General features: G+C 47.8%; 1 protein-coding gene across 1 annotated transcript in view; it reads left to right on the forward strand.

Moving 5' to 3' along the window:
* ksr2 (kinase suppressor of ras 2) overlaps positions 1-18,485 on the forward strand; it is a gene marked incomplete at both ends in the record, with an annotated part of 115,713 nt that overhangs the window by 14,579 nt on the left and 82,649 nt on the right. Inside the window, 2 exons of the mRNA XM_080003549.1 lie at positions 10,070-10,107; positions 10,639-11,135. Coding sequence (XP_079859675.1) covers positions 10,070-10,107; positions 10,639-11,135 — 535 coding nt within the window. The remainder of the gene's footprint in view (positions 1-10,069; positions 10,108-10,638; positions 11,136-18,485) is intronic.

Consider the following 18,485-nt stretch of genomic DNA (forward strand, 5'->3'; position numbering starts at 1 on the left):
TTCCTTTCCTTTACTTCCCTTTCCTTTCATTTATTTACCCTTCCTTTATTTTCCTTTCCTTTCCTGTCATTTTCTCTTTCCTTCCATTTCCTTTCCTTTTCTTTCCTTTGCTTTACTTCACTTTCCTTCCCTTCCCTTCCTTTCCTTTCCCTTCCTTTCCTTTATTTTCCTTTCCTTTCCCCCTTTCCTTTCTGTTAATTTCCTTTCCTTTCCTTTCCTTTCCTTTCTTGCCCTGTCCTTTCCTTCCTTTCACTTTCTTTCCTTCCCTTTCTTTTCATTTCCTTTCCTGTCCTCTTCTTTCTTTCCTTCCATTCCTTTCTTTCACTTTCATTCCCTTTCTTTTCCTTTGCTTCCCTTTCCTTCCTTTCCTTGCTTTCCTTTCATTTCTTTACTCTTCCTTTATTTTCCTTTCCTTTCCTTTCCTGTCATTTTCTTTCTTTCCTTCCATTCCTTTCCTTTTCTTTCCTTTGCTTTACTTCGCTTTCGTTCCCTTCCCTTTCCTTCCTTTCCTTTCTTTTCCTTCCCTTTATTTGTCTTTCCTTCCCTTTTCTTTTCCTTCCTTTCCTTTATTTTCCTTTCCTTTCCTTTCTTGCCCTTTCCTTCCCTTTCCTTCCCCTTCCTTTCCTTCCTTTCCTTTCTTTTCCTACCTTTTCCTTTCCTTTCTTTTCCTTCCCTTTATTTTCCTTTCCTTCCCTTTCCTTTCTTGCCCTTTCCTTTCCTTTCCTTTCCTTCCCTTCCCCTTCCTTTCACTTCCTTTCCTTTTCTTTCCTTTCCATTCCTTCACTTTCATTCTCTTTCCTTTTCTTCCCTTCCCTTTAATTTCCATTCCTTTCCTTCACTTTCGTTCCCTTTCATTTCCTTTCCTTCCTTTTCCTTTCCTTTCTTTACCCTTCCTTTATTTTCCTTTCCATTCATTTCCTTTCCTTTCCTTTCCTTTCCTTTCCTTTCCTTTTCTTCCCTTTCCTTTCCTTTCTTTACCCTTCCTATATTTTCCTTTCCTTTCCTTTCTCTTCCTTCCCTTTCATTCCCTTCCCGTTATTTTCATTTATTTTCATTTCCTTTCCATTCCTTTCCTTTCTCCCTTTCATTCTATTTGTCATGTTTAGTAATTCGGTGACAACATGGTCCATCTTGCTTTGACCTGGCAGGGATGGACCGAGCTGCCTCCTGAACACGGCGTCACACACTTGAAGACTGTTTTCCAGCTCCGGGGTGCACGCGCTCCAGGTCGTGGGCGATGACGGTTGTTTTACTGGAATCTTACTGTCGCAGCTGAAGACTGTACTGTGAAGGGCGACTATAAATCAGTTTTTCCGGGGACCTCCGTGCAACCTTTTGAAGGACCCCCGGGGGTCCCCCCGGAACCACTGGATGGGATTCACTCCTGGGGTTTAGTGTTACTCGACATAACTTCTAACGGGTGCAGTTATAACGTTGTCCAGAAGGGGGCAGTAAAGCATTTCAAATGAAAGCAGCTAGTCGAATCCCTCCTCTCTCTCTCACACACACACACACGCACGCACGCACGCACGCACGCACGCACGCACGCACGCACGCACGCACGCACGCACGCACACACACACACACACACACACACACACACACACACCCACGCACACGCACGCACACAGACACACACAAATGCAGCAAAACTACACAGTTCATCACCCTTTTAAAGCCGTCAACCTTTTCTAGTCTTACGCCTAAAAACAGCCAAACCTGTCTGTCTGTCTGTCTGTCCGCCCGTCTGTCTCTGCTCGCCGTCCCCCTGGCAGCCCTTCTGTGTGGCTGATTTGATTGGAGGGGTTAGGGGGCGAATGACGTCCAGGGCGGGGGGGGCAGCCAGACAGACAGACTTCCGCCAGCGGAGCCCGTCAGGCCGTCTCAGCTGCCCGGGCCCCCGCCCGGGCCCCCGCCCGGCTGCACCCGCTGACAGGCCGGGAGGGGCCGCCAACGCCATGGGAGCCGCTGCTGTGGTTGTGCGGGCGGTCGGGCTCCGGGCGTCTCCGGAGACCGGTTGTTGTTTTTTTTTTTTCGCCAGCGCCTAGACCTGTGGTTCTCAACATGGGGGTCTGGTCACCCCCCAGGGGTCCCTCAAGGGGCTCCAGGGGGTCCCTCAAGGGGCTCCAGGGGGTCCCCGGCGAAATGATAAATATCCAACCGCCGCTGTTATTCATTTTACAAGATGTCGGCACCATTGGATCCTGGAAGGACGTCATTTGGATCTTGGTTTCACTGTCCCCCTCGCGCGAGCACAGACGCTAAGTCGCACCCAACGACCCAAACCCGTCCCCGACCGGGGGCCCCGGCCCCAGAAGTGGGTCCCGATTGGGGACGGAACTGAGGGGCCCTTCAAGTGAACGAGGTTCCTGCTCGAGACCCTTCACGCTTTGGGTGCGTTTCCCGTTGTGTCCGTCTTTACACGTCTCACAGAACAACAGAAGCCCCCCCGTCCCTCGCTCTCTCTCTCTCCCTCCCTTGCTCTCTCTCCCTCTCTCTCTCCCTCCCTCGCTCTCTCTCTCTCCCTCCCTCGCTCTCTCTCTCTCTCTCCCTCTCTCTCTCCCTCCCTCGCTCTCTCTCTGTCTATCTCCCTCCCTCTCCCTCTCTCTCTCCCTCTCGCTCTCTCGCACTCGCTCGCTCTCTCTCTCTTTCTCCCTCCCTCGCTCTCGCTCTCTCCCTCCCGCTCTCCCTCTCCCTCCCTCCCTCGCCCTCTCTCTCCCTCGCTCGCTCTCTCTCTCGCTCTCGCTCTCTCCCTCCCTCCCTCACTCTCTCTCTCTCCCTCGCTCGCTCTCTCTCTCCCTCTCTCTCGCTCTCCCTCTCCCTCCCTCCCTCACTCTCTCTCTCCCTCTCTCTCTCTCCCTCCCTCGCTCTCTCTCTCTCCCTCGCTCGCTCTCTCTCTCCCCCTCCCTCACTCTCTCTCTGTCTGTTAGTCTCCCTCCCTCGCTCTCTCTCTGTCTGTCTCCCTCTCTCGCTCTCTCGCTCTCTCTCTCTCTCCCTCCCTCCCTCGCTCTCTCTGAACACAGTCACTAATGGGCTCTCCAACAGGGGCCTTGGCTCGAAATGTGTGAGAGAGAAAAGCAGGGAGGTGAGAAAAACTGACATCCAGGAGAATAGAAAGGTCCGGAGAACCGTTTTCTTTTCTCTTCTTCTTCTTCTTCTTCTTCTTCTTCTTCTTCTTCTTCTTCTTTCCGTCCGGCTGGGATGTATAATCGTCGGTGTGTCCAGGGTGTCCCAGAGGATTACAGTTTGTCGGGCGAGCGTTAAAAATAGCGTCCGATCTATTTCAAATGCCTGCGCGACAAGTCTGTAGATTTAAAGATATGCAACAAACACAGCACACATAACGAGCATGATCTTATTTTTTGGACTGAGAGAAAAAGAAAAGGCACGGGAAAACAAAAACATATACAGTTTAAATATATCCTACAGCTGTGCCTAAATAAAGAATTTTAAAAAGTGAGAATTTGACGTGTGTGCAACCTTTGGCCAAACTGCCTCGGATCATTCAGGGCTTGAGAAATAAAAGCACAATTAATTATATTATATATCAATAAATAATGTGCCAAATACGATGAACATTGTTATTGTACCACAATGACACAGAAAGTCTCCCTTTCTTTCTCTCGCTCTCCCCCGCTCTCTCCTTCCCCCTCTCTCTTTCAATTTTCAATTCCATTCAATTCAATTCAATTCAAAAGGCTGCATTAACATGGGGAAACATTGCCGAAGCAAATGGAAAACGCAAAACGCAAATGCAAACAGTAAAGGTTGCAGTCAAAGAATATATTTACAAATGAGCCAAGAGTGCCTAAAATAAAAATGGAACATAATATTGAACATTGCTGTAAAAAGAAATAAATAGGTAGATGGATAGATAGATGGATAGATAGATAAACAAACAGATAAGCATAGCCTAAAATGAACACAGTAAGTGAAACATCGCCGTTATCTCTCTCCATCGCTCGCTCTCACACAAAACAACGTATTTTCTATTTGTGAAAATCCGTAACATTTTCCCAGGAAGGGAGGAGGCAGCTTTGTACACCCACGCAGAGTGGAGGAGCGGAGGAGCGGAGGAGTGGAGGAGTGGAGGAGTGGAGGAGCAGGGAGCGGAGGAGCAGGGAGCGGAGGAGTGGAGGACTTTTCTTTTCTATTAATGAGTTATCTTGTTGATGGTAAATGAGCGGTCTGCCTGGTGTGTGTGTGTGTGTGTGTCTGTGTGTGCGTGTGTCTGTGTGTGTGTGTGTGTGTCTGTGTGTGTGTGTGTGTGTGTCTGTGTGTGCGTGTGTGTGTGTGTGTGTGCGTGTGTCTGTGTGTGTGTGTCTGTGTGTGTGTGTGTGTCTGTGTGTGTGTGTGTGTGTGTGTGTCTCTGTGTGTGTCTGTGTGTGTGTGTCTGTGTGTGTCTGTGTGTGTGTGTGTGTGTCTGTGTGTGTGTGTGTGTGTGTGTGTGTGTGTGTGTGTGTCTGTGTGTCTGTGTGTGTCTGTGTTTCTGTGTGTGTCTGTGTGTGTGTGTGTGTGTGTGTGTGTGTGTGTGTGTGTGTGTGTGTGTGTGTGTGTGTGTGTGTGTGTGTGTGTGTGTGTGTGTGTGTGGTCCTTCTGAAGGGAATGTGATTTCAATGAGTCACCAAGTGTCAAGAAGTGTGCGCTGATATAGGACCAGGATGACGTTGATGGATACCAGCGATGTACCCCCCCAACACACACACACACACACACACGCACACACACACGCGCACACACACACACACACACACACGCACACACACACACACACACACTCACACACACACACTGAGCCGCACTGTGGTGTTGATCTGATGGCACGGAACCCAAATTTGTGTTGTACTCTATAGGCTGATGGTGCTGCGTCTGGCGAGCCGCTCTGAGAATGAGTCATAGGATCTGGAAACAAGACGATCGGCACCTTGCGCTCTGCACCACACCGACACGCACACACACACACACACACACACGCGCACACACACACGCACACACACGAACACACATGCACACACACACACACACACACACACACACACACACACGCACACATACACACACACACACACACACACACACACACACACACACACACACACATACAAACACACATACTTTTTGGGGTGCTTTCTGTTATAGATAGACAGACAGACAGACAGACAGACAGACAGACAGACAGACAGACAGATAGATAGATAGATAGACAGACAAACAGATAGATAGATAGATACATAGATAGATAGACAGACAGATAGATAGATAGATAGATAGACATAGATAGATAGATAGACAAACAGATAGACAGATAAATAGATAGACAGATAGATAGATAAAAAGGAAAATGGCAGGTATACAGTAAAGCTCAAAGTTAACTAGAGGATCGAAAAATTAGAAATACACAATGAAGCAGTTAACAATAAACAATATAAATATGACATCTAATAATAAAGCTTATGATAAACTATAAATAACAAATAATTCATATAAGCTCCAAAGTGGCTCAAAGTAATAAAAATGAAATGTGGTCGTATACAATAAATCTATAAACAAACTAGAAAATAGAAACATTTTCCACCGACGATAAAAGGAAAATCAACCAATTCAAATAAAAATGAACCTAAAGATAAACAAGGAACAGAAGAGTAGGAGAGGTGGAGGGATGGAGGTCAGAGGGAAAGTGAGGAGGGGTAGAAGGGAAACAAGGCAGAGAGGAGAGGAGAGGAAAGGAGAGGAGAGGAGAGGAAAGCAGAGGAGAGGAGAGGAAAGGAGAGGAGAGAGGAGAGGAGAAGGAGAGAGACAAGCGCCGACGCTGACTGGCCCCCGGGCGGGCGGCCATCTTCTTTTCAGTGCCCTGGGGGGCCGCCGGCCGCTACCTCGTTAGCGGGACCCGGAGAGAGGGAGCGCTGCTGCTGTCGAACGCCCACCCCGCCCGGGTGGCATTTCGCCGCCATTGAACCCAGGAGAACAGCGCATCCTGCCGGGACATGCTTAAAGCTGAATTCCTTCCTTTATGAAGGACAAAGGGACGTGATACAACAGTCGTTATGATAAGGTTTGGGGGGGGGGGGGGGGGGTTGGGGAGCCTCGGCGAGCGAGCGCATCGGGAACAGAACTAGCGGTTGGTGCCGCCGAGCTTCCCACTCGGCTGGATGTCAAACCCAGGTGAAGGCACCGTCAGGCGAGGAATCCAAAGTCTGTCTTGATGAAGCAGTTGCTAGGATACGGCTGTGCTTAATAAATCGACTCATTACTCGGCGCCCAAGCCCCACGAGTCTGACTCGAGTGCGTTTCGTCGTCTCTTTTCCGACAGTTTCCGCTCTGGCGATAACTCCATGCTGCGAGTCTGGTTATTTGGACGTTGTCATTTTCAAAAGGATCCCTGCGCTGGTTCCTGTTTTATCGACTCATCACATCGATCCCACAGCCACAGTCGTACATCTTTGGTCAAACGACGCATTTAGCGGCAAAAGTTACACTTTTCAAAGTCTCTTGGTAATGTGAATCCTTTCATCTCAGACCGCTTCCCCCCTGCACCAAAAACCCGGGGACACCCGCTAACCGTGGGGACCACAGCGTAGAACCCCCCATGCTCCCCGCCGGGCACCGCCCCCCTGCTCCCCGCCGGTGACGTGGAACGTGATGCACCACAAAAAAGACGGCATTTCTCCTGCCAAGGTGTCAATTTTTGCCCATTACATTTTGGTGAGAAAACGGTATCAGTTGCTACTCATGGCGTGAGTAACCACACCCCTTCTTGCTTTGGGGGGTTAGGTTAGAAGCATGTAAAGTTTGTTGGAAGGGCCCGCTGGATGTAGAAAACTGCCATTTCAGGTTGAATGTGAAAAATCGAAAGCGGACCCCGACACGACGTCAAAGGAGCCGGAGAGCCGGTGCCGCACTGCCCCCTGGTGGTGGAAACAGTCAAACCGTTTCCCGGTTTGTCCATAACTGTTCAGAATTGGAGATGAGAACTCTTGTGAGAATGTATTTCACAAAATGAACAATTGAGGTCGGGACAGATACGCGTCGCAGTTTGGGCAGCGGCGTTTCAAAATAAAAGCACAGCATTGGAAATTTTGGTACCCTTCAAAATATTCAAGATTCAAGATTCAAGATTTTTTATTTGTCACATACATATACATACTTCCATACATATATGCAGTGAAATGTAATGCAACGCACCCGGTGATAGCACACAATAAGTCCTAGGAAAAAGTACAAAAATAAAATAAAAAACAAAAGTAGAAAATTCCTTTCTAATAGACCGACTAACTGACTCCTAAAACGTAATACAGTAAGTGGAATACTTATAGAATAAGATAAAAAATATATAGAATAAAATACAATAAAAAATAAATCGAAATAAAATGGAATAGGTTGAAGTAATATGCCTATGTATATACAGATATGTGCATTTAAAGTGGCATGTGAATTAAAGTGGCATGTGAACGTGAATAGTGTGAGGTAGTGTTTGGGATAATACAGCACAGTATACAACAGTACGGCGCAGCAATACGGCATCACGAACAACCCTGAACAGTGATACAGTATGCGGTACAGTATGGTACATACAGTACAGTAGGTAGTGGAGCCTAGTGCATGGCTCAGTTAGGACCCCTGGTGAGGTCAGCGTTGACAGTTCTGATGGCTTGAGGGAAGAAACTCCGTCTCAGTCTCTCTGTTCTCGCTGCGTGACTGCGGAGGCGCTTGCCTGACCGCAGCAGCTGAAACAGTCCGTTGTTGGGGTGATGAGGATCCTTCATGATCCTACGGGCTCTGCTACTACACCTCCTGGTGTATAACTCCTGCAAGGGGGGGAGGGTAGTTCCAGTGGTACGTTCAGCTGAACGCACCACCCTCTGCAGGGCCCGCCTGTCCTGGGCAGTACAGTTCCCAAACCAGGCAGTGATGTTGCCTGTCAGGATGCTCTCCACTGCTCCAGAGTAGAAGGACTTGAGGATCCTCACCGAGACCCGGAATTTCCTCAGCTGCCTGAGGTGGTAGAGACGCTGCCTCGCCTTTCTCACCTGTCTGTGTCTGTGTGAACAGTCCATGTTAAGTCCTCTTCAATATCTTCAATCTTGAATATATATGTGTGTGTGTGTGTATTTTGAAGGAGTGGCCTGACGTGCACGTGGCTTGTTGGCCCCCATGAAAAAATGAGCCTGGGTTCCCATCAGTTGGGAAGCACTGCTTTGAACTACACTCCCGGTGATCTTGAGCGGTATGGCTCAAGGTCGCGAGGACGCAACACACTGGTGTGTTGTCTCTCTGCTCCGAGAGATTCGCATGAGGTCTCGCCGCTTTTCTTGAGTGTCTTGTTGGTGCTTCCCGCTAGCGGATGGGCCTTGACGGTTCCAGATTGGGCTCTTCGGCATCTTGACGCGGTTCCGGGAGGGGCGTCCACCGCTTTCGGCGGAGTCGAGCGCGGTGCTTGGGGGGGCGGAGGGAACGACGGGAAAGCCGAGGAAGGGCCGGAGCTTCCCGAATGGGAGCCTCGGAAACGGCTCCGCGTCAGAGGAGATTGTTCCCGTCTCCGGCGCGAATGTCCGCGCCGGACCGATTCCATCGGCCGCACCGAGCGCGGGAAAGGGCTGCAAGCGGGAAATTGTCAGTTTCCCCGTGTAATTTGTGGGGAAATTCAGCTTCACTAATAAATCAAATGGAACAAATCACGATTTATTCAATTACATTGTTAAATATAACAAACTTAATGTGATCAACAAGTACTAAAATATAAATGTTATAATATAAATAACATCCAATCTGTGAACCTTGTGGCCTGGAGCTACAGCGGCAGCCGGTTGCTTGGCGAAAACCCGTCTCTTTTATTGAGATGAAGATATGACCAAGAGGAACAAACACCGACATGGGACTCCTAATGGAACGTATTTCCCGTCTTATTTCTAAGCCCCGAGGCGCGAGCAGACAGCACGGAGGGATTTGTCTGCTTTTCAATCTGGGAGCGGGATTTCAGCGGCGGCGACGGAGAAGCTTAGCGACACCTGGAATGGCTCTCAAACAACACCCGGCGTCTCACACAGAGACGGCTTATCGCCGTTCCTCCCATATCGGCGTCCGTCGTTCTCAACCCTAGGGTTGCGGCCCCACGCGGGACCACTTGATGTACGCACCCGGTCGCGGGAATTTCCTCGGGCTGATATGTTGATATTTGTTTCGTGCGATTTTTCGAACAGTGTCATTAAATAGGTTTTGAAAAACGTCATTTGGAGCGTCCTCCATATTCTGTGACACAACGACACGAGCGTACGTGATACTCAAATTCACATATCGGGCTGAATGTGTAACGTGCAGTAACACGTCAAATTATCGTCGGTGGCTCCAAAATAAATAATAACTAAAGTCACACTCCGATTTGTCGCTCTCCGCGATTGTTATTGTCGGGGCTTCATCGCAAATTTAGGAACCGAACAAACCCAGAGGGGCGGCCTTATATCCACTGATTCCACACACCGGCCGGTCATAACCGTATGAAAACAATGGCGATCCGTTCATATGGTCAGAAAATTAATTTCGGATGAACGGCTGTCGCACCAGTTCTTTGGTTTCTTCGGAAGATTTATCGGGCAAGAAAAAGGCGTCTTGTTTCGAGTTCCCTCGCTCCACCAGGGCATTTTATTCCCAGTTCACTTGATGTGACTTGTGTGGTATTGTGTTTGAAGTTTGTGTTTTTTGAGGCTTATAGATCCGCGGAGACTTTTTTCGGTAGCGGGGAAATAAAATGGTGAATCAAAAAAAAAAAAAAAAGAAGGTTGTTGACAGAAATTTGCCTTTAGAAAATTGTCTTGGCAGTGCATGGAAGTTTTCAAATTGCCGATGTGCATTTGGAGTCGATATTGTCTGTATTTGCCCATGTGTGCGACACGGTGTGTATTGAGCCCTCGCCAGGGCCATTCTTTTTTTTTAAAATATATATATACGTACATTTTTGCTGAACAGTCACAATGCAGGTCTTCAGATGGAATAACAAGTAGAATGCTATGGACTGTTTCAGCTGTCTCTGCCCGATCAATAAACATTTCTTTTCTTTCTTTGTTTCTTCCACAAGAACAACTTGAAGAGGATAAATTGCACAGTAATGGAGGTAAAGTATTGTCGGCTGAGTTCAAACACCCTCTCCTCTGGCCGCCGACTCTCTTTTCTTTGTGCTTGTGGATTTATCCCTTTCCATTGCTTTGATATTTCGGCTTTGGTGGAAGTCGGTGGCTTTAATGGTTCGCGCTTTGCTTGCTTATTGGCTTCCGTCCGTGCTTATTTCCTAACCCTGCGAAACATGCTTCAGCCGCTCCCTCCATGTCATGCCCGACTAACAGTGCACGTGTGATGAATCCAGAGTGGATGAGGCCGAACGGAATTTATTCTTTCAGCGCTTCTAATTAAGCTTAATTGTTTCTGCTCAAAATTGAAAGCCCGCCGACGGAAATGAGTCCCTACCGTTAACATCTAGATCCAGAGGGCGGATCGGCACGTCAGATAATGACACCGGATCAGATCGTCTTGCATTGGATGTGACATTATGCAGCAGGTTCACCCCTCGCTCCGCGCTTCCCTCGCGGGTCACACGGCCTCAGCTCTTCCTTCATGGTGGCTTCTTTTCCCCCGATCACAGGAAGCCAGGCCAAGCAGGACTGGTCCATCCAGTGGCCCACCTCCGAGTCGGGCAAGGAGAACACCCCGGTTTGCCAGCCCGAGGCCAGCCAGTGGATCCGCTTCCAGCTCTCCCAAAGCCCCAAGGTCCAGTCCAAGTACAGCCAGAATGTGTGCCAGAGCCCCCAGGCCCTGGCCCCGGCCCTGTACGCCGACCGGCTCACGGTTGACAGCCCGGCGGCGGGCCTCTTCCCATCCTCCCTGGACCCCGGTCACCGCTCGTTGCCTCCGTCCCCCCGGCAGAGGCATTTTGGCCACACGCCTCCTCGGACTCCCCTGGTGGTCAACACCATGACTCCGCCGGGCACGCCGCCCATGCGCCGCCGGAACAAGGTGAAGGCCCCCGGAACGCCGCCCCCGCCCAGCCGCAAGCTGATTCATCTGCTGCCGGGCTTCACGGCGCTGCACCGCAGCAAGTCCCACGAGTTCCAGCTGGGAAACCGCCTGGACGACACGCAGACGCCCAAGTGAGTGACTCTCTGTTTGTGCTCCGTAACGGCCCACAGCCGGCTGTTTGTAGGTTCGTGTCTTCGTCTCGGAGGACAGGCTCGCCGTTTTTTTCAACCTGGGCCTCACTTGGACGTTGCTCCTCATTTGCAACCGTTCATAGCACAACAACGCGAAGCGGCTTTACTGACGAGACACTTACCAACAATACAATGTAACAATACATCTACATCTATGTCATCACGTAAACATATATGCACACACATAATGAAGAACACCACATCTTATAGCCTCCGTCGCATATCTTTATTTCAGCACAGCGCTCACCCTCACACACACACACGCAGGTGCTTGCGGTCAGCCTCGGACTCCTGCTGCCCCCACCGTCGCTTTCGGCCCGGGCACGACACCCCGTCTGTCGTTCGTGCGTCACTAGTTTCGCCTTATCCTGAGCGCGCTCCAGACGTCAAACCGACCGTGTAGGATTTCTGTCGCCCCAAAATAAACTGCTCATCTCAGCGAGCCGCTCTTGAGCACATCTCTGATCAGACCCCAGTACAAGTAAAAACCAGTGTCTGTCTGCCTCTTTATTTAAAAGCCACCGACGGACAAATTGCAGATCGAAGCGACCATTTCATTTCTGTAAGGGAGCAAAACAAACATGCAAACAAAATTGGGGTTCAAGCTTCGGAAGAACATATTAAATCTCCTTTTGGAAAACAGGAAGCCTGCTCTACAGTACCAAAGGTCTTTGTATATTTGCATTTTCTGAAGAACTGCTTTTTGCAATTGCAATTGCCCTAACGTTGGCGGCAGCAGGTTACCAGAAGGAAGCGACCAACCTCCTGTTTCTAGTCTCTTAAAAAAACTGATACAGAATAAAAAAAAACCCTGATATAATGCACAATTCGGTACACCATGTCCGTCTGACGGTAGTGGGAGCATCTCGTTCTCTTTGCTCTCAAAAAATGGCGCCGCTCTCCGTTAAGACAAAGCTCCAAAACAGACATTTATGTTTCTGTAGGTCAGATGTCTAATCAGGTCCAACGTCTCGGTGAAGGTCAGATGTTATATTTCGTCCGAGCAGGGTTCGGGGGAGGGAAACGCAGACTTATCGACGTTGGGTGGACGCTGGCTCGTGTCGCTGTCTCGCCGGCACCGCGTCGGGGGAAAGAGCCGCTCAGCCGGGCCGCCGCAGATTCCGTGCGCGCTGATCCCTGATCCGTTCAAGATCTCAAGCAGCAATTTCCAGCGCTGATCCCGGTGGTAAGAGCATCAGATTGGAAGCCGGAGTGGCCGCCGTGCCTTCGCCGTGCGTCCTCCAATATAAGCCCCTGGCGAGGCCCGATCCGATTATCTCGACATCGCCGCCTCGTAAATAAAAGTAACAAAGAAACAAAGAAAGAAACAAACAAACAAAAAGAGGCAGAGTCTGGCGTCGGAGATAAGGGACCCGGAGGCCGACTTCCTGACCGGCCGTGCCCGCGTCTGGTGCTATGTTGATCAGATTTGGACCGCGGACCGGGTCCACCATCGCAAGGTAATCAGGAACCAGAGTCCCCCGCAGGAAAGCAGCGCTCGTTTTGATAATGCCATTAGGTGACGGTGCCCTATCGCTGCTCCACTTTCTAAGTTAATATTTGGGAGCTTTTACGACTGACATCTGGGTTACGTTCACCGCGTGTGTGCTCGTGTGTGTGTGTTTGTGCATGGTGCGGAGTGGATCAGCGCTGAAGTGAATAGGTTTAAACGGCATTAGAGAATTGATTACCGGTCCCTGAGCGCTGATAGACCGCAGGCTCAGAGCTGAGCCCTCTAATCAATGGCCTGTGTACAGAGGTTGCCTGGAAATGCTGCAGTGGATGTGGACGAGGGCCGCTCCCCTGACCCGTTCTCTGGGCCCAGCACCCCTCACAGTACATCGCCATGATTGAAAGGGCCGAGATGGGTGGGGAACGGCAACTGGAAAGCATCAATTTGTGGGTTTCGTCCCGGTGCCAGGCGGCGTATCCTGTTGGCTTAATCCGGTGTGTTTGTTTTACCCCTCGGCGAGAATAAACACCTGACGTTCAAAGCCGGAACGTGTATTTTAGTCTATTTTTACGGGTCTCCAGTGTCGGGATTATAGCAGCCTCGGCTGGCTCTCTGCTGTTCCACTTTATGTTTCTGATTTCGGGTGTAACACGAGATACAGCATTTCCCAGGAGAAAGGAAAAACTGAAATATAATTGTTTCTAAAGGTCTTAAAGCACTTTTTTGGATAAAACCCCCAAAACAACATCTCCTATGTATTTCCACGGCCGCCGTCATACATACTTCATATCCCCCCTTATTACTCCATTTCTTCCCATTACCATTCTCGGCATTCTAATGGGATGACAGCAGCCCACAGAGCTCCATTTTCTCTCCTTAATTGCCCGGCGGTGCGACCAGGAGCCTCTCGGGGACTACCCCCTGACCCCGAGAGACATTCCTCTTAATGAGATGTGGTGTTATACAGAGAAACCCCGACCGCGAACTGAGCCGAGCAGTGCGAGAATGCCGCTCGTGGAAACCCGGCGTTCTCAGGTCCTTTCCCGTTTGATCCGTGTTTGTTTTCTCAGGTAGCATTGGAGGTAGCGCTTGGGAACATCGGTACATGTTAGTTAGGATGCTTGGATGGAGCCCTCTCACTCCGTAGGCTGGTGTTGAACCTGCGCCGGATCTGGAACGGGAATATTTGAAATACCTCACAATAGTGTCTGTAAATTCGGAGATGTTTTAAATACTCAACATTTTGGTTTCAGATACAATAAACTGCCCTATTGGTTCGAAGTTTGAATTCTGCTCACAATTTCACAATGCAGAATAGAACAGATTGAAATTCCCCTAATGACGCTCCGACACTCGGGACCCCTTTGTACTTTGTGCCGAATTTTCAAGCTCCAGAAAAAAAATCTCAAAACTTAAATCTTAAATCGAGTTAATCTTCCCAGGTGAGTGCGGCCCTCCGACACAGAGACGCAGTCGGTGACGGTAAAAACACAGCAGTTTTTTTTTTTCTAGGGAGTGGGCAAGATGGAAGCCCCGTGTGTGTGTGTGTGTGTGTGTGTGTGTGTGTGTGTGTGTGTGTGTGTGTGTGTGTGTGTGTGTGTGTGTGTGTGTGTGTGTGTGTGTGTGTGTGTGTGTGTGTGTGTGTGTATGTGTGTGTGTGTGGAAGGGTGATCTACCTGTTGCTCATTGATTGCTCTGACGAGCAACAGGTGTACAGCCACCTTTGATCCCGGGCCCAGTCACCTAGACCCAAGATGGGTGTGGTGTTTAAACCACACCACCGCCACACCACAGTGAGGAATTAAATTAAAATGTCATTTTGCGTCAGTCACCTATGCAGCCTCAACTAAGTTGCAGACAACTACTGTATATTGCACAGTAAAAGTGCAGGCTTTAAGAGAGTAGTGAGTGATCCCACTCTATCTTGGGTGTGATGGGTAGTGGCTGATATGTGCTGCGGGGTAAAGTGAGTCTAGTTTGTGAATGTTAAACACGATTTTTTTCCCGCTGCCCTTCTCGAAATTGCACTGTGCGTGAGACAGAACCAAACTTGTTTGTGTTAAAAGCAGAATGACGAGCGAGATGACGACGTCTCTTAAGGAGCTTGTGAGTCAAAACCTCCCGAATCGCCTGCGGCGGCCGGCGAGTGGGATGAGAAACGCACAATAATTAGTTTCCAAATGATTCCCCGCGGGGACGGACCCAAAGGACAGCGGGAACGCGCTACAATAAAAGTGTGGCTACAAAGAGTTTGGGATGAATATAAAGCAGCAAATCACACATTCCGCATGCTCTCGGTAACACCTGACCTGCCTCCTCTGACTCAAATTAATGACCTGTTTCGGAACGAGGAGAAATATGGCGCGGCGATGCGACTTGGCTGAATTCTAAAAAGTGTAATTAGCTGATTCTACATCCAGTCCGGTGTGGCTTCCTTGAAAAGGGCCAATTACCACATTAAAATGTTCCCTGCGGTTCGTGAAGTTTATACCTGTTGGAGGCATTTAATTGGTGCCGTCGTACGAGCCGGGTCCGTTCCCAATGTCAGCGGCTTCAATTCGTTGTGCCTCTCAGGTAAATCAAAATACAATATGATCACAAACTGTACGTGGGCTGATTCATGTATAATATATTAAATAATAAACGCTGTCTGTGCACCGTAGCTCTTCATTATCTTTCTTTGTGGGTGTTGAAGTGTAATTAAGAAGCGAAGCCGGTTGTTTGATATTTGGTTTTTTGTTTGTTTGTTAGTTTGTTTGTTTGTCGTGTTTGAACAGGATTACGAGCAACGGTTTGAAAAGATACAAAAAACAATGGAAACCAAAGAGTTACTGCAGGTGAGAATCTCACACCGGAGTTGCATGAGGCGTCGCCGTCAACTACGGTCCAGTAACTAAAAATAAATAAGTTTGTCACTTTGACAGTAGGTTTGTCTAAGTCTGTCAAACTTCGGCCCCGCTAGCCCCGCCGGGGCCAACCCTGAGGTCTGTCATTGTGGACGCGTCTCGGAGCTCTGGACGTTTGGCATAGACCAGTGGTTCTCAAACTTTTTCTTCTAACATCTTTTATCTCTAACATCTTTTACCACTGGCATTGGGAGAAAAAAAAGTGAAAACAAATGTAAATTATGTACTGTATGTGCTTTGAATGTTTTTTTTTTTAACATTATATATAACCAATATTTTTTGACACTTTTTTTTTACATTTTCAGAGTACCCCCTGCAGTACCCCTGCAGTACCCCTAGGGGTATGAGTACCCCTGTTTGACAAACACTGGCGTAGACAACGGAGCCATCTCACAATAAAACAAATAAAATGACTTGACATGCTCATTGTCAATGAAGTTGAATCAGTAAATCACTGTTTGTTGCTACAGAAGCTGCAACATGACGGACAACAGTGATTTTGAAATGCTGAAAGACATGACGGTCGTGGGGTGATCTTTGTTGTTCTTAATATTTATAAACGAAATAACGGAGAATTAGATTAGATTCAACTGATTGTCCTTGCACAGAGTACAAGTACTGAAAATGCATTTACCATCCTAGTAACTGACATATCTAGGAGCAGTGGCTGCCATAGAGCGGCACCCGGAGAGCAGTTAGGGGGTTAAGTGTCTTGCTGAAGGACACATCAGCACGCTACCGGGAAGATCCGAGGATCGAACCGGCAACCTTCCAATTACTAGACGACTTGCTCCACCTCCTGAGCCACTGCTCAGCCAAATCCAAATCAGATCTGAATCATAGAATAATAGATCCATAGATACTTTATTCATTACAGCAGCGTGTAACATCAAAACCAGAGGCTATAATTATAAAGCAAAAAAATTGGAAAAGTTGGCAATATAACCTTTATAATTTACCTCTATCCACAATTCACACATTAAAGTAGGAAATTGTGTAAGTTTTCATTAATATGTATAAAAACTGTGTTTTATGATATAAATAAACAGATGACATATTTGGGTTCACCAAGCTATGAGAGGGGAGTTTTTTTCCACACATTCAAAACAACATGAATATGTTGTTATTATTATTATTATTATTATTATTATTATTATTATTATTATTGTTATTATTAATCATTATTATTATTATTATTATTATCAATATCAATACTAGTTTTAGTCTTTTTTTTGTGTCCTAGGGCCAAATGAAGGTGTATTTTAAATGAAGGTGTATTCAGGCTTGTCTTGAACATTTAAAAACATTCCTGATATTACAATAGTTTGAAAAGTTGCGTCACTTAAACTTTAAAATGACATTTCTTTTAGCTTTGCTTATGTTTCGAGCTGTCACACTCTCCTCCCTCTATCAATCTGTTTTTGTTTATCATCACATCCCCAATTTGTCTCTCCGTCTCTCCCTCTCTCCCTCTCTCCCTCTCTCTCTCTCTCTCTCTCTCTCCCTCTCTCATCTCTCCATCTCTCATCTCTCCCCCTCTCTCTCTCTCTCTCTCTCTCTCTCTCTCTCCCTCTCCCTCTCTCATCTCTCCCTCTCTCTCTCTCTCTCTCTCTCTCTCTCTCTCTCTCTCCCTCTCTCATCTCTCCATCCCTCCATTGCTCCGTCTCTTGGTGCCCTTTTCAGTGCAGAGAGTCTCTTCCGGCTCGAGTGCCAATTAATGAACCTTGTTGTGGATGTTAATGAGCAGCAACACGCGCACGTGGAAAAGGCCAAGTGTGTTCCCCGCCCGTCAGCGGCCCACTTGGCGCAGCCGCCATGGCGTTGGGGGGCGGGGGCGCAGGGGGCGCAGGGGGCGCAGGGGGCGCAGGGGCCGGGGGCGATTTGGGAGGGCGGGGGCGGGGGGGGGGCTGTTTGTTTTCGGCACCGCCTCTCATCCCCGGCAGTGTTGGAACTGTAACACCGTGTGGTTACTTCCACCTGACGCAGCAGCTCGCAGCCTTTTCAAATGTTAAGCACTTCCTTATTGAATTGGATGTTTGCTAATAAATCACGTGGCGTTGGGTTGGCTGTCAACAGCGAGGGTGGAGGTGGAGGGTGGAGGTTTGTAGATCTGGGTATTTCCCACAACCTGACGATACGATACGTATCACTATAAATGTTGATTTTGAATAACGACCGTGTTCTACACAGAATTGACTACAACAACAACAACAACTACGACTTTATTATTCTGTAAAACAGTAAAGGCAAAGTAACAGTAAAGCCTTAAGGATAACACAACTAAAAACACTTCAAATTCAGGCCCATAGAGACCTTAAAAGTAAAATAGTAATTATAATATATGTAATAATATTCTGTTTCTAATCCCAGGCTTAATTAATTAATGCAAATAAAATATACTTACATTTTTTTACTTAAAATTGCCTTATGCTCTTATGCTTCTATTTTATTGATGCAACCATAATATTTTTGTTTCACTTGACTTTAAGTGACTTCTATTTGCTGTAAGAATGTCCACCTGACATATCAGTTCTTTTAGAATTTTGACTGATTAATACAACAAGTTAAACATTTAAAAAAACTATTATACTTTTTTTTTTTAAGTAAAAAAAAAAAAAAAAAAATTGTTGCATAGTAAAAGAAAAATAGGCTATGCAATCCATTTCTTCATTACAACTCATGGGGGTGACACATGCAACCACAGGTGCCTGTAGCCCTTGGGTCCTTCAACCTGGAAGTGTAAGCTAAGCTGTTTACAAACGACAAATTAACAAAATGAAAATGTTATATTTGGCCGATTAATTGGGCCGACATTTGCCCATTTTGAGATAATGGGCATTGGCCGATGCCTGTGCTCAGGAGGCCGATAAACAAAAAATGTCCGGAGACTAGCGTTGTCAAAAATATCTATTTGTCCATTCATGTGGATTC

Source organism: Zeus faber (assembly GCF_960531495.2).
Source record: "Zeus faber genome assembly, chromosome: 7".
In the NCBI taxonomy this organism is placed as follows: domain Eukaryota; kingdom Metazoa; phylum Chordata; class Actinopteri; order Zeiformes; family Zeidae; genus Zeus; species Zeus faber.